Source organism: Anomaloglossus baeobatrachus, chromosome 2 (genome assembly GCF_048569485.1).
Source record: "Anomaloglossus baeobatrachus isolate aAnoBae1 chromosome 2, aAnoBae1.hap1, whole genome shotgun sequence".
Classification (NCBI taxonomy): domain Eukaryota; kingdom Metazoa; phylum Chordata; class Amphibia; order Anura; family Aromobatidae; genus Anomaloglossus; species Anomaloglossus baeobatrachus.
The window spans coordinates 48,490,898-48,506,184 of NC_134354.1; the positions used below are offsets into that span (position 1 = coordinate 48,490,898).

The window sequence follows — 15,287 nt, forward strand, 5'->3', positions numbered from 1 at the left end:
CAATCGGCTGGGTCTCCCAATGGAGCGCCGAAGAAGAATACAAATGTGATCAAACATACAGTACAGACCAAAAGTTTGAACACACCTTCTCATCTCTAGAACAACTGTTAAGAGGAGACTTTGTGCAGCAGTCTTCATGGTAAAATAGCTGCAGGGAAACCACTAAGGACAGGCAACAAGCAGAAGAGACTTGTTTGGGCCAAAGAACACAAACAATGGACATTAGACCAGTGGAAATCTGTGCTTTGGTCTGATGAGTCCAAATTTGAGATCTTTGGATCCAACCACTGTGTCTTTGTAGAAAAGGTGAACGGATGGACTCTACATGGCTGGTTCCCACCGTGAAGCATGGAGGAGGTGTGATTGTGGGGGGGGTGGGGGCTTTGCTGGTGACACTGTTTGGGATTTATTCAAAATTGAAGGTATACAGAACCAGCATGGCTACCACAGCATCTTGCAGTGGCATGCTATTCCATCCGGTTTGCGTTTAGTTGGACCATCATTTATTTTTCAACAGGTCAATGACCCCAAACACCTCCAGGCTGTGTAAGGGCTATTTGACTAAGAAGGAGAGTGATGGTGTGCTACACCAGATGACCTGGTCTCCACAATCACCAGACCTGAACCTAATCGAGATGGTTTGGGATGAGCTGGACCGCAGAGTGAAGGCAAAAGGACCAACAAGCGCTAAGCATCTCTGGGAACTCCTTCAAGACTGTTGGAAAACCATTTCCGGTGACTACCTCTTGAAGCTCATCAAGAGAATGCAAAGCAGTAATCAAAGCACAAGGTGGCTACTTTGAAGAACCTAGAATATAAGACATATTTTCAGTTGTTTCACACGTTTTTAAGTATTTCATTCCACATGTGGTAATTCATAGTTTTGATGCCATCAATGTGAATCTACAATTTTCAGAGTCATGGAAATAAAGAAAACTCATTGAATGAGAATGTGTGTCCAAACTTTTGGTCTGTACTGTATATTACCATATAGACAAACATGGAGACTGACGCACAGGTACTCGTGCATCATGACATGGCCAAACATTAGCCTCCACCCTACCACCTGTTTGGTTTCCTTCTATCTTCACCCTCAGCGCTTCTTTGATTGAGGACTCGGGCTTCATAGAGAAGGGCAGAGATTAGTGAAAATTTGGCAGGAGGCACTGAAATGTTTGGCCACGCTAAGTGCTCACTGTATTTGTTTTGAACTGTCATTCTGTGCTGACCGAGACACTAAGTGACATGAACCTGCGGTTATCTAATCACTTTTACTGTATATGAGGGAAGAAGAATGTAATAGATGTTCTTCTATGAAGCGTAGACATAGGCAATGATTAACAGCAGCAAAACCAGCAGCGATATGAGCAAGCTCCCGTTGCTGATATTACAGGCAGATGACGGCAGTAAAGCATATGACCAAGGATAAATGCCGAATACCAGAAACTACTGAAAGTGTTTTACGGTTTGCACCTCATCATTGAGCAGAGTGCAACATGGGGGAACCCTGCGCTCTCCTTAAAGGGATCATGTCAGGTGCAATATGCACTCAGAACCATTAGCAGTTCTGGGTGCATATTACTAATCCCTGCCTCACTGTCCCTGTATATAGTAGCATAGATTAAGATCTTTAGAAATACTTTTCTAAAGAGATCTTATATCATATGCTAATGAGCGAGGGGACTAGTCCCCTGGGCGTTACGTCCCTTGCTTGTCGGCCCCATTAGCATGTTAGTACACCCCTGTGCTAAGATGCTAGTGAATGTGCAGCGTCACAGGATGATCTCGCTCACCTCTCCGCCGCCCGACACTGGATTTTGGCTCAGTGCGCATGACCCCGGTGTTCATGACCCCGGTCATGCGCACTATGAAGCCGGGTGTACGCGTGTCCAGCCTTCAAACTGAAGTAGTGCACATGACTGAAACTCCGGGGTTATGCGCACTGAGCCGAAATCCAGTGTTGGGCGGCGATGACAGCGGAGAGGTGAGTGAGATCATCCTGTGACGCTGCGCATTCATTAGCATGTTACCACCCCCACCGGGGAGTACTAACATGCTAATGGAGCCGACTAGCCAGGGAAGCAACGCCCAGGGGACTAGTCCCAACGCTCATTAGCATACGAGAAAAGATCTTTGGAAATACTATTTCTAAAAATCCCTTTAGCTATTCGCATATACAGGGATGGTTAGGCAGGGATTAGCAATATACACCCAGAACTGCTCGTGGTCCTGGGTGCATATTGCACCTGACTGGTTCCCTTTAAGAGGCCAGCTGACTATAGAGTCTTGTTGCAAGTTTCCTCAAAGGCTCGGACATTGATAAATAGGGTCGCCACTTCTCCTAGAGGATACCTGTGTGATAGGGTCTCTTCTGCAAAACGATATAAGCTTTGTACAGTTTCCTCCCATGGAGCCTGTAACACTCCATACTCCGCAGGTTTCTACATGACTAGTGCTGGCCCCACTTATCCATGTGAGGGTGGATTTGCCCGAGGAAGAATTATTTGTGCAGAAACTGCCCCAACAAAACCACAGTAAGATTTTCGGAGGCAAATCCCGAGTCTCCTGCAATGAGGGCAGGTCCCACAGGGTGGTCTATAGCACGATATCACTGTAAAGTAATATGATGATCAATCCAGAAGCAAAACAGTCACACATCATTGCTCGGGTCACCTATACTTCTATCAGCAGAGGTAACGCTTACCTGATGGAGGTGGAGGACGCTGCGGGGGCGCTGGACGTGCCGGAGGGGCACCAGGTCTTGGAGGGGGCGCTCGCTTAGGTTCCAGGGTCAGAGATGGAGCTTCTTTTAGTATAACAGGCTGGAAATCCACCGGAGACCCTATAATAACCATAGCAACATAAGAGCGATCTACTATATACAGCATGCGGTGTGACACTGGAGGTAGACACTGGTCAAGAGCAGCACACGCAGGGGGATGTAGTTATTAATGATGAGCGGGCACTACCATGCTCAGTGCTCGTAACAAGCAGTTAATGCTTGGATGGACAGGACTCGAGTACAGGAGTATAATGGAAGTCAATGGGGAACATGAGAATTTTTCACGAATAAAGTTCCCTATTGACTTCCATTATACTCGCTACACGAGTTGAGCCCGTCCAAGAGTCTGACTGTTTGTTACGAGTACAGAGCACCAGAGCATGGTAGTGCCCGCTCATCACTAGTTACGAGTACTGAGCACCTGAGCATGGTAGTGCTCGCTCATCACTAGTTACCAGTACTGAGCACCTGATCATGGTAGTGCCCGCTCATCACTAGTTACGAGTACTGAGCACCCGAGCATGGTAGTGCCCGCTCATCACTAGTTACGAGTACTGAGCACCTGACCATGGTAGTGCCCGCTCATCACTAGTTACGAGTACTGAGCACCTGATCATGGTAGTGCTCACTCATCACTAGTTACGAATACTGAGCACCTGAGCATAGTAGTGCTCACTCATCACTAGTTACGAGTACTGAGCACCTGATCATGGTAGTGCCCGCTCATCACTAGTTACGAGTACTGAGCTCCCGAGCATGGTAGTGCCCGCTCATCACTAGTTACGAGTACTGAGCTCCCGAGCATGGTAGTGCCCGCTCATCACTAGTTACGAGTACTGAGCACCCGAGCATGGTAGTGCCCGCTCATCACTAGTTACAAGTACTGAGCACCCGAGCATGGTAGTGCCCACTCATCACTAGTTACGAGTACAGAGCACCTGATCATGGTAGTGCCCGCTCATCACTAGTTACGAGTACTGAGCTCCCGAGCATGGTAGTGCCCGCTCATCACTAGTTACGAGTACAGAGCACCCGAGCATGGTAGTGCTCACTCATCACTAGTAGTTACATTAAACCATCTAGCAACTTACCAGCCTTTAATATTGAACATTTAACATAAATTAAGACTATAGAGTAGATTCTGTATGAAGTCATCCTTAATCACACATAGGAACATTTTGTAAACCTTTCCCCCCTTCCGTTTTTTTTTTTTAAATTTTTTTTTTTTTTTTTTTTTAACGGCCTTCAACTCAATCTTAAGCCATGGCGTCTTGATGGGTGAATGCTCTGTGGCAAGATCGATCTTGTGCAGCCTAGATAGGTCCAACAGGGAGTTCTCCCCAGTTATCCAGATTGTATCAAGCCATCGGGTTGCTGGTCTTCCTCTTCGCCTTCTTCCTTCTATTCTTCCGACCATGATGTCCTCCTCCAGTGAATGCTCCCTTCATATGAGAGGCCAGTCGTAGCTTGGTGATCCTTCCTTTGAGTGGCCTGTCTGACTTGATATGTTCCAAAATCTGTTTGTTCTTGCCATCCATGGTATTGGTAACACCCTTCTCCAGCTCCACATTTCAAAGGCATTGATTCTTCTTCTGATTTCTTTATCGTTCAGGTTTCACATTCACGTGACCACAGAATAGACCAGACTATGTAGGAGCCATGCCTTCATCTCCAGTGAAATGTTCCTTGATGTGTGGACCTTGTCCAGTGACTTCATTGGTGATTTCCCCATTGCTATTCTCTTATTGACTTCCGGTGTTGCTGTTGCATCTTGAGGGACCATCAATCTGAGTAGGTTGAAGAACTTTACACCTTCCAGTTTGCCGCCGTCCATCTCAAATGTGTCCAGATTGTACCTGGCAGTAGTCAATATCTTTGTCTTTGTATTGAGTAGGAGTCCCATGTTTGAGCTTTCCATCTTGACTCTCCATAATAAGTCCTTCCTTCCATCTCTGCTTTTTGCTATCAATGTTGTATCATTTGCATGTTTAAGATGTTGACAATTTGTCCAGCAATTCTGATTCCTTCATCAGTTTTAAAGATCTCTGTTTGCGGTCATTAGATAGGAACCAGCAACACGAGTGTAGTGGATAAAACTCAGGCTTGGTCATGTGATGGACATACAGGTGAATGGCTTGTAATTGGTGATGAGCGAGCAAACTATTTTTTTTTCCGTTTTTTTTCCTTTTTAAGTGGAATGCAGTCTTTAGTGTTGGTTGGGAGAACTGGGGTGCCTGTCCTGTGCGGTGCACTATAGTGCTGATCAGCCGCCTGATATAATCGTATGGACGTTACCAATGGCTGTAACTGTGCATCACACGTACCCATGTACAAGCTTTGTGTGCATGTGCAATACTAGGCAGCCACCTCCTCCAATATTGAAAGGATGTGAGAGGTTGGTTCCATCATTTTGCTGCTGTGCTGCCCCCACCTTTATCATGGGGGGCTGCTATATCCTGCTAGTACACATGTAATCTGATTTTGTGTTGGTAATTGCTTAGTTTTCGAGGATGCAAATAACTATAAAAGGTATTACAGCGGATTCTTTCTGTGAGGTAAAACCATTTAAAAAACTAAAACTAAAAAAAAAAAAACAAAAAACACAACCAGACAGGGAAATGTTTTACCTCACAAACAGAATCAATGGTAATCCCGCTCTGCACTGTCTGTAAACAATCTTTTGTGACCTCCTCCTACCCAGAAGATGTGGTATGATCAGACCATGTCCCTGTTCGGTCAGACACAGCCATTACACAGTACACAGCAGTGACACAAAGTATACAAGATTCTCAGCACAGGAACATTTTTTAAAATCACATCCAATTGTGGAAATTATTATTATCCCAAGATCCATTGATTAAACTGAACTTTGTTCAAGGGACAACACATTTAAGCCTGGCTTGTGGAAACCCAACAAGATCCATAATCCATCAAAAGAGCCAACGTCTTGATGGGAGTTAGATCCAGCTCTTCCTGCCAGCAATGTATAGCCCGACAAGGCGTCTGGAAGATTGACCACCGGGAATAAGGACTAATAATGGATGGGGTCATTCACGCTTGTCCAAAACAGGTGCTAAACTCAGAACTGCCCAAGTTGCCCCTTCATGGAGGACACACCTTAACAAATCATGGGATGTCCCCTTTGCAAGGGTCTGATGAAGTTCCTGGAGCACGAACGCCAAAACTCTGTACCCAAAAGCAGCCATTGCTCCACTTGGAGCTTTATGGACTACTCCCAGAGTTTCATATTGATTGGGTTGAGGCCTGTTTGGCTTCAGTGGTCACGTAATGCCCCAGACGGAAGTGGAAGCCATGAGACCGGTGAGGATCCGGCAGTAGAGTGGTGTTCTTTTTTTTGTTTTGTTTTATTACCCCCATTATAAGGAAACATGTGACTTTCATAATGTGTATGGTGAGTATAGTTTACGCGCTGCTCATTAACCTGCGCCGACGTAGTACATTGTATGTTGACTTTACAATGAATGATTGTGGTGGACATTGAGGGAATATACCTTGAGATGAAGGGGGTCCGGGGGTCTTTGCAGGAGCACGACTTGGACGCACCGGCAGAGCAGGAGGGGGTCCCTCTGGCATGGTGGGTGAGGGACATGGACTTGTACGAGGAGAAGAGCTCGGGGATGATCCCATTGTGGAGAATGATGACGGCTGTAGATGCTGAGGGAGGATTTCCTCCACTTCCGCGCTGTAGTCATCCACGTCACCTGTGGGATGGATGGATACCTGGTCACATGTCTGGAAAAACAGGCCCCAATATAGTGACAATGATGATGAGGGTCTATACATCATCCCTATAGAACAACGGAGAACTAGTTAGTCAGTCACAGGAGGATTGCCCTCCTCTACCACCACTCACTGATCGTCAGTAAACGCTATGGAATATAGAAGAAATAATTCTTATGTTAACAGTTACCGCAAATTAAAAAAGGTAAAAGTTGGCCATCTTTATTCCGTCACTCATTTTCAGACCCCTCCCCGATATGCAGTTTTAAGCGTGATCTCATGTTGGAGTGTCCCTTGCAGTAATACATGCTGGATGTAAGAGCTGTGCGTCTTCACTACCTCATATATATCAGCAAAACGTCCTTCCTATACTGAGTTCTCCTTGAAGGCCTCATTAGCTATCAATTCTCTCTAGTGCAGTCAGAAACAGATACCAAGAAAGGGGTGATTTTCCCCCCTCTCCCCATTGCAGTTTCCAGAGGGTGCTCTTATTTCTGTACACCTATGTGATTCACCCTTCAAACAGCCTAGTGAATTTTCCTGTCAAAATAAAGCCAGTGTCATCTTCCTCCCTGAAGATTTGGATGCTTCCCACCCTCCAATCTCTTATCTCCTGTGTACATCACCCTTCCATCAGACCACCTTTGAAACAAATATGAAGGGGCAGAGCACAGAGAGCACACACAGCTGGTCACATCTTTCATCAGATTCAGCAGGATAACCAGTGATGTGAAGGAGTTACACAGACTCTACAACAGTACAATGGTAGAAAGTTCTTAGACCCTTTTGAAACAAAATTGCCTAATTCAGCATTTGGGAAGTAAAGGAACTTTGAGTGCCAAGTGGTCCTATGGCCTCTAAAGCTGGGGTCACACAACGACAACGACGTCGCTGCAACGTCACCATATTTTGTGACGTAGCAGCGACCATAGATGATCGTTAGTAAGCTGTCAAACATGTTATAAAAAGCAGCGACGGAGCAGCGATCATAGCGACGTCGACGGTTGTTGTGTGGTTTCAGACGTAGCGTAGCGTCCCTGCTGCGGTGTCAAACAAAAGGATTATCAGCTTATCAGCATGGCGCAGCGGGATAGCAGCGTTCAAAAAATGACCTGGAGCATTCAGGAGCGAGCAGCGATTTCGCAGCAGGGGTCTGATCGTTGTTATGTGTCACACATAGCAACGTCGCTGTTGAGGTCGCTGCAACGTCACAGAATATGGTGACGTTGCAGCGACGTCGTTGTCGTTATGTGTGACACCAGCTTAAGAGACAAAAAGACTGATGGCACTCCCAAGATACAGTCTGAACAGGTGAAAAACTGAACAGGACGTATAATAAAAAAAAAAAGTCAGTAGTTCTCTGAAATGCTAAAGCATGCAAACAATGCAAGAATTCTTGCATTCATTGTTTGTATGCTTTAGCGTTTCAGAGTGCAACTGTTTGTTAGTATATGTCATGTTCAGTTTTGCACCTGTTCAGACTGCATTTTGGGAGTGCGGTCAGTCTTTTTGTCTACATTATGGAGTCATGTCCATAATGCACCCTCATTAACCACAGATTATTTTATTCTCTAATAGCCGGTCCCTATTTGTCCATATACATGGAGATTTGAAACCCAGAGAGGCGTCACTTCAGTGTAGGCTCCAAGTATACAAGATATGCCTTGAAGTGGCTACTGGACAGATATAGAAAAGGCCATTTTTGTATGCTAAACATCTCAATTTTTCCTACATTTTCTTAAGCAATAATGCATATCTATACTCTTGCATTCATTGTTTGCATTTTTTTAGTATTTCAGAGTGCAGCTGCCTTTTTTTCCTATTATTTAGCCTTCTAAGAGGACTTTGACACTTGGACAATTAGAAAAATAGGATTTCCTGCTCAGAACTCTGCTCTTTTCTCCAGAGGATGACACGGTCACATTTCGCAATACATTTCCTCTGCAGTGTCTGCTTACAGCGCCCCCTTATGATAGCAGCAGAAAGGTATGGATGCCAGACCCCATCCCAACATATGATTATTAAAGCTGCGGTGATCTTTGACCGATCACCTTCCATGTCGAAGTCAGCGGCGACGTCTGCATCTTCTCCCAGCAGCGTGGAGCTTGTAGAACAAGGCAGTGCTACGATTATCCTCTCCAAACTCATCTCCTCCTCCACCTGAGCGATCCAGTCCGGATTCTTCAGCTGAATACTCATAGTCTTCCCCAACACCTGCATGAACAGCAAAGATCATCTGTTACAATCGGCGTTATGAGAAGAAATAGTGACTGGTTCAGATTATTACGATTGCTGGAGGCTTCAGCTCTTATTTTACACTTATTAGGCTGGACTCAGACGAGCGTATGGCATCCGATGCGACAGCGTGAGCCGAGTGTCATGTGACTCTGACCTGATCCTGCAATCAGGTCACAGCTGTGAAGCTGAGGACGGGCGCTGCGGAGGACAGGGAGGGGTTAAGCCCCCATCTCCTCAATTGTCAGCCTGTGCGTATAACGCACTGCACTGGGATTACATCAGAGTGCAGTCCGATGTATCTCTCGCACCTATTCACCTGAATGGGTGCGAAGGACACGGCTCTCGCAGAATATCGCAGCTTGCTGACTAACTGCTCTCTCTCATTGACTAACATTGGTTAGAGTGCAATGAGAGATTTTCTCGCATTGCACTCGTCCGATTTTCACGCTTGTGTGAGCGCACCCTTATTCATAGTGAAGGACTCTCCCTGCGGCGACAGAGTAATCACTGCTTTGACATGACAATGGCGGTTTCCAGTGTTAGGCTATGCATCCACGTTGCTTTTTTTGTGTGCTTCTTTTCTGCACACAAAGAAGGGAATTTTGTTTACTTACCGTAAATTCCTTTTCTTCTAGCTCCAATTGGGAGACCCAGACAATTGGGTGTATAGCTATGCCTCCGGAGGCCACACAAAGTATTACACTAAAAGTGTAAAGCCCCTCCCCTTCAGCCTATACACCCCCCGTACTGCTACGGGCTCATCAGTTTTGGTGCAAAAGCCAGAAGGAGGAAAAAATTATAAACTGGTTTAAAGTAAATTCAATCCGAAGGAATATCGGAGAACTGAAACCATTTAACATGAACAACATGTGTATACAAAAACAGGGGCGGGTGCTGGGTCTCCCAATTGGAGCTAGAAGAAAAGGAATTTACGGTAAGTAAACAAAATTCCCTTCTTTGTCGCTCCTAATTGGGAGACCCAGACAATTGGGACGTCCAAAAGCAGTCCCTGGGTGGGTAAATAATACCTCATAATAGAGCCGTAACGGCTCCGTCCTACAGGTGGGCAACCGCCGCCTGAAGGACTTGCCTACCTAGGCTGGCATCTGCCGAAGCATAGGTATGCACCTGATAGTGTTTCGTGAAAGTGTGCAGGCTCGACCAGGTAGCTGCCTGACACACCTGCTGAGCCGTAGCCTGGTGTCGCAAGGCCCAGGACGCTCCCACGGCCCTGGTAGAATGGGCCTTCAGTCCTGAGGGAACTGGAAGCCCCGAGGAACGGTAAGCTTCGCGAATTGGTTCCTTGATCCACCGAGCCAGGGTTGATTTGGAAGCTTGTGTCCCTTTACGCTGGCCAGCGACAAGGACAAAGAGTGCATCGGAGCAGCGCAGGGGCGCCGTACGAGAAATGTAGAGTCTGAGTGCTCTCACCAGATCTAACAAGTGCAAATCCTTTTCACATTGGTGAACTGGATGAGGACAAAACGAGGGTAAGGAGATGTCCTGATTGAGATGAAAAGGGGATACCACCTTAGGGAGGAAATCTTGGCGGACGTTGGTTTCCTAGCCTGTCTCATAGTGGCAATGACCTCTTGAGATAATCCTGAAGACGCTAGGATCCAGGACTCAATGGCCACACAGTCAGGTTGAGGGCCGCAGAATTCAGATGGAAAAACGGCCCTTGAGATAGCAAATCTGGTCGGTCTGGCAGTGCCCACGGTTGGCCGACCGTGAGATGCCACAGATCCGGGTACCACGACCTCCTCGGCCAGTCTGGAGCGACGTGGATGGCGCGGCGGCAGTCGGCCCTTATGTTGCGTAACACTCTGGGCAACAGAGGCAGAGGAGGAAACACATAAGGAAGCTGAAACTGCGACCAATCCTGAACTAAGGCGTCTGCCGCCAGAGCTCTGTGATCTTGAGATCGAGCCATGAATGTTGGGACCTTGTTGTTGTGCCGTGACGCCATTAGGTCGACGTCCGGCATCCCCCAGCGGCAATAGATCTCCTGAAACACGTCCGGGTGAAGGGACCATTCCCCTGCGTCCATGCCCTAGCGACTGAGAAAGTCTGCTTCCCAGTTTTCTACGCCCGGGATGTGAACTGCGGATATGGTGGATGCTGTGGCTTCCACCCACAGCAGAATCCGCCGGACTTCCTGGAAGGCTTGCCGACTGCGTGTCCCACCTTGGTGGTTGATGTAAGCCACCGCTGTGGAGTTGTCCGACTGAATTCGGATCTGCTTGCCTTCCAGCCACTGCTGGAACGCTTTTAGGGCAAGATACACTGCCCTGATCTCCAGAACATTGATCTGAAGTGAGGACTCTTGCTGAGTCCACGTACCCTGAGCCCTGTGGTGGAGAAAAACTGCTCCCCACCCTGACAGGCTCGCGTCCGTCGTGACCACCGCCCAGGATGGGGGTAGGAAGGATTTTCCTTTCGATAATGAGGTGGGAAGAAGCCACCACCGAAGGGAAGCTTTGGTTACTTGAGAGAGGGAGACGTTCCTGTCTAGGGACGTCGGCCTCCTGTCCCACTTGCGTAGGATGTCCCATTGAAGAGGACGCAGGTGAAACTGCGCGAAAGGGACTGCTTCCATTGCTGCCACCATCTTCCCCAGGAAGTGCATGAGGCGCCTCAAGGGGTGTGACCGACCTTGAAGGAGAGATTGTACCCCTGTCTGTAGTGAACGCTGTTTGTCCAGCGGAAGCTTCACTATCGCTGGAAGAGTATGAAACTCCATGCCAAGATATGTCAGTGATTGGACCGGTGTCAGATTTGACTTTGGAAAATTGATGATCCACCCGAAACTCTGGAGAATCTCCAGAGTAACGTTGAGGCTGTGTTGGCATGCCTCTTGAGAGGGTGCCTTGACCAGCAGATCGTCTAAGTAAGGTATCACTGAGTGACCCTGAGAGTGGAGGACCGCAACTACTGTAGCCATGACCTTGGTGAAAACCCTTGGGGCTGTCGCCAGGCCGAACGGCAGTGCCGCGAACTGAAGGTGTTCGTCTCCTATGGCGAAGCGCAAGAAGCGCTGATGCTCTGGAGCAATTGGTACGTGGAGATAAGCATCCTTGATATCGATCGATGCTAGGAAATCTCCTTGGGACATTGAGGCGATGACGGAGCGGAGGGATTCCATCCGGAACCGCCTGGTCCTTACGTGTTTGTTGAGCAGTTTTAGGTCCAAAACAGGACGGAAGGACCCGTCCTTCTTTGGAACCACAAACAGGTTGGAGTAGAAACCGTGGCCCTGTTGCTGAAGAGGAACCGGGACCACCACTCCTTCTGCCTTCAGAATGCCCACCGCCTGCAGAAGAGCCTCGGCTCGCTCGGGAGGCGGAGATGTTCTGAAGAATCGAGTCGGAGGACGAGAGCTGAACTCTATCCTGTAACCGTGAGACAAAATGTCTCTCACCCAACAGTCTTTTACTTGTGGCAGCCAGGTGTCGCAAAAGCGGGAGAGCCTGCCACCGACCGAGGATGCGGTGTGAGGAGGCCGTAAGTCATGAGGAAGCCGCCTTGGTAGCGGCACCTCCGGTGGTCTTTTTAGGGCGTGATTTAGACCGCCATGCGTCGGAGTTCCTCTGATCCTTCTGAGGCCTTTTGGACGAGGAGAATTGGGACCTGCCCGTACCCCGAAAGGACCGAAACCTCGACTGTCCCCTCCTCTGTTGGGGTGTTTTTGGTTTGGCCTGGGGTAAGGATGTTTCCTTTCCCTTGGATTGTTTGATGATTTCATCCAATCTCTCACCAAACAAACGGTCGCCAGAAAATGGCAATCCAGTTAAGCACTTTTTGGAAGCCGAATCTGCCTTCCATTCCCGCAGCCACAAGGCCCTGCGTATTGCCACCGAATTGACGGCTGCAACCGCCGTACGGGTCGCAGAGTCCAGGACAGCATTAATAGCGTAGGACGCAAATGCCGATGTCTGAGAGGTTATGGACGCCACCTGCGGCGCAGATGTACGTGTGAGTGCGTCAATTTGCGCCTGACCAGCTGAGATAGCTTGGAGTGCCCATACGGCTGCGAATGCTGGAGCAAAAGACGCGCCGATAGCTTCATAGATGGATTTCAACCAGAGCTCCATCTGTCTGTCAGTGGCATCCTTGAGTGAAGCTCCATCTTCCACTGCAACTATGGATCTAGCCGCAAGTCTGGAGATAGGGGGATCCACCTTGGGACACTGAGTCCAGCCCTTGACCACGTCAGGGGGAAAAGGGTAACGTGTATCCTTAAGGCGCTTGGAAAAACGCTTATCTGGACAAGCTCGGTGTTTCTGGACTGCCTCTCTGAAGTCAGAGTGGTCCAGAAACATACTCTTTGTACGCTTGGGAAACCTGAAACGGAATTTCTCCTGCTGAGAAGCTGACTCCTCCACTGGAGGAGCTGAGGGAGAAATATTCAACATTTCATTGATGGACGCAATAAAGATCATTCACTATGGCGTCCCCATCAGGAGTATCAAGGTTGAGAGCGGCTTCAGGATCAGAATCCTGATCAGCTACCTCCGCTTCATCATACAGAGAGTCCTCTCGCTGAGACCCTGAACATTGTGATGATGTCGAGGGGATATCATAGCGAGCTCGCTTAGTCGGTCTGGGGCTGCGGTCCGTGTCAGAGACCTCACCCTGGGATCCATGAGACACCCCAGGAAGACATTGCTGTTCCAACTGAGGGGGACCAGGGTGCAATGATTGCACAGTGCCCATGGCTTGAGATGCCGGCCTGGACTGCAAGGCTTCTAATATCTTAGCCATAGTCTCAGAAAGTCTTTCAGTAAAAACTGCAAACTCCGTCCCTGTCACCTGGACAGTGTTAACAGGTGGTTCTCCCTGGGCCACCCCTAGCAGAGGCTCCGGCTGAGAAAGTGCCACAGGGGCCGGGCATTGCACACAATGAGGGTCAGTGGAACCTGCCGGCAGTATAGCCGTACATGCTGCACAGGCAGCATAGTAAGTCAGTGCCTTGGCACCCTTGCTATTTGTGGACGACATGCTGTTGTCTCCTCTGAGCAATACAGGAGGGTATATAGCCACAAATCAACAGTGCACCCTACAGTGTAAAGTATAGACTATAATCATATAAACTATAAATACACTTCTGCACTAGTGGGGCCAGCACCACAGGTGCTGCTTACCGCCTGCGCAAAGCGTTTGTGTGGGCACCAGAATTCCTGCCTGGGTCTCTTTGAGCTTGTCTCTCCTCTCCAGCGTTAGCAGAGCTGAGAGGAATGGCTGCCAGCGTCCTGGGGAGAGGAGGGAGCCGTGGGCGTGACCCAGAAAAGTGCGGGAACTGGTGCCCCACTGTGCAGAGTGAGGGGGGTGGAGTATGCAAAGCATGCTCCAGCCCTCAGTGCTGCCGACCTGTACAGCGTCCCGCCCTTCCCCTGACTGGCAGGGCTGGGGGCGGGAAGAAAGACACAAACACACTCAGCGACGCTGAAGTGTATAGTGGCACAAATGCAGCCAGCGCTGCTGTCCCCGGTGCACTAGCACACCCAGCAATGCTGGAGTGTTGCTGTGCGCGGTCCCCACGGGGACACAGAGTGCCTCCAAGTAGCAGGGCCATGTCCCTGAACGATACTCGGCTCCTATCCAGCAGGGTCCTCAGGAGCTGTGGATGGAGCACGGTCTCCTGTGCCTGGAGACCGATGGGATCCCACTTCACCCAGAGCCCTAATTGAGGGATGGGGAAGGAAAGCAGCATGTGGGCTCCAGCCTCCGTACCCGCAATGGATACCTCAACCTTAACAACACCGCCGACAAGAGTGGGGTGAGAAGGGAGCATGCTGGGGGCCCTGTTATGGGCCCTCTTTTCTTCCATCCGACATAGTCAGCAGCTGCTGCTGACTAAGCTGTGGAGCTATGCGTGGATGTCTGACCTCCTTCGCACAAAGCATAAAAACTGATGAGCCCGTAGCAGTACGGGGGGTGTATAGGCTGAAGGGGAGGGGCTTTACACTTTTAGTGTAATACTTTGTGTGGCCTCCGGAGGCATAGCTATACACCCAATTGTCTGGGTCTCCCAATTAGGAGCGACAAAGAAAAAGCATGTTTTGGCAGGAAAAAAGCAGCTGAAAAAAAAAAAAAAAAGTGCATTTTGTTAGGCCTTGTGCTCACGTTGCTTTTTTCATGCTTTTTTCCTTGCTTCTTTTAAATCAATAAAAGCAAGGTAAAAGCATTCCAGCAAAGTGTCCGAGAATCCTGACTTACAGTGCACACATTGTGAAAAAAGTAGGCTGTCAATGGTTTCTGCTTTTTTTCCTGCGTATTCCCTATCTCGATATATAAAAAAAAACAAACCATGAAATAAAGCATGGAAAAAAAAAAAGCATGAAAAAAAAGCATGGAAAAAAAAGCAAACGCAGCAGCTTTTTTCCTGCTAAAACATGTTTTTTTATAGTCATGGCAATTGAGGGGGTTCAGGTGTTGTACTCAAATCGCAATTGCTGCCGGGTCTCAGATGTTACAGCCGGGACCTGGTTCTCACTGCCCGTGCACCTCCCGACAGTTTAACCCC

The 15,287-nt window shown here is 48.4% G+C and overlaps 1 protein-coding gene across 8 annotated transcripts in view; it reads right to left on the minus strand.

The window, feature by feature from the left end:
* The window catches only part of SYNJ1 (synaptojanin 1), a 191,692-nt gene that overhangs the window by 45,977 nt on the left and 130,428 nt on the right, over positions 1-15,287 (minus strand). For all 8 annotated transcript variants that reach the window (XM_075335047.1, XM_075335051.1, XM_075335048.1 and 5 more), the window contains 3 exons: positions 8,575-8,737; positions 6,295-6,504; positions 2,705-2,842 (listed from right to left, as the gene is read on the minus strand). In XM_075335047.1, the coding sequence (XP_075191162.1) occupies positions 2,705-2,842; positions 6,295-6,504; positions 8,575-8,737 (511 nt within the window). The remainder of the gene's footprint in view (positions 1-2,704; positions 2,843-6,294; positions 6,505-8,574; positions 8,738-15,287) is intronic.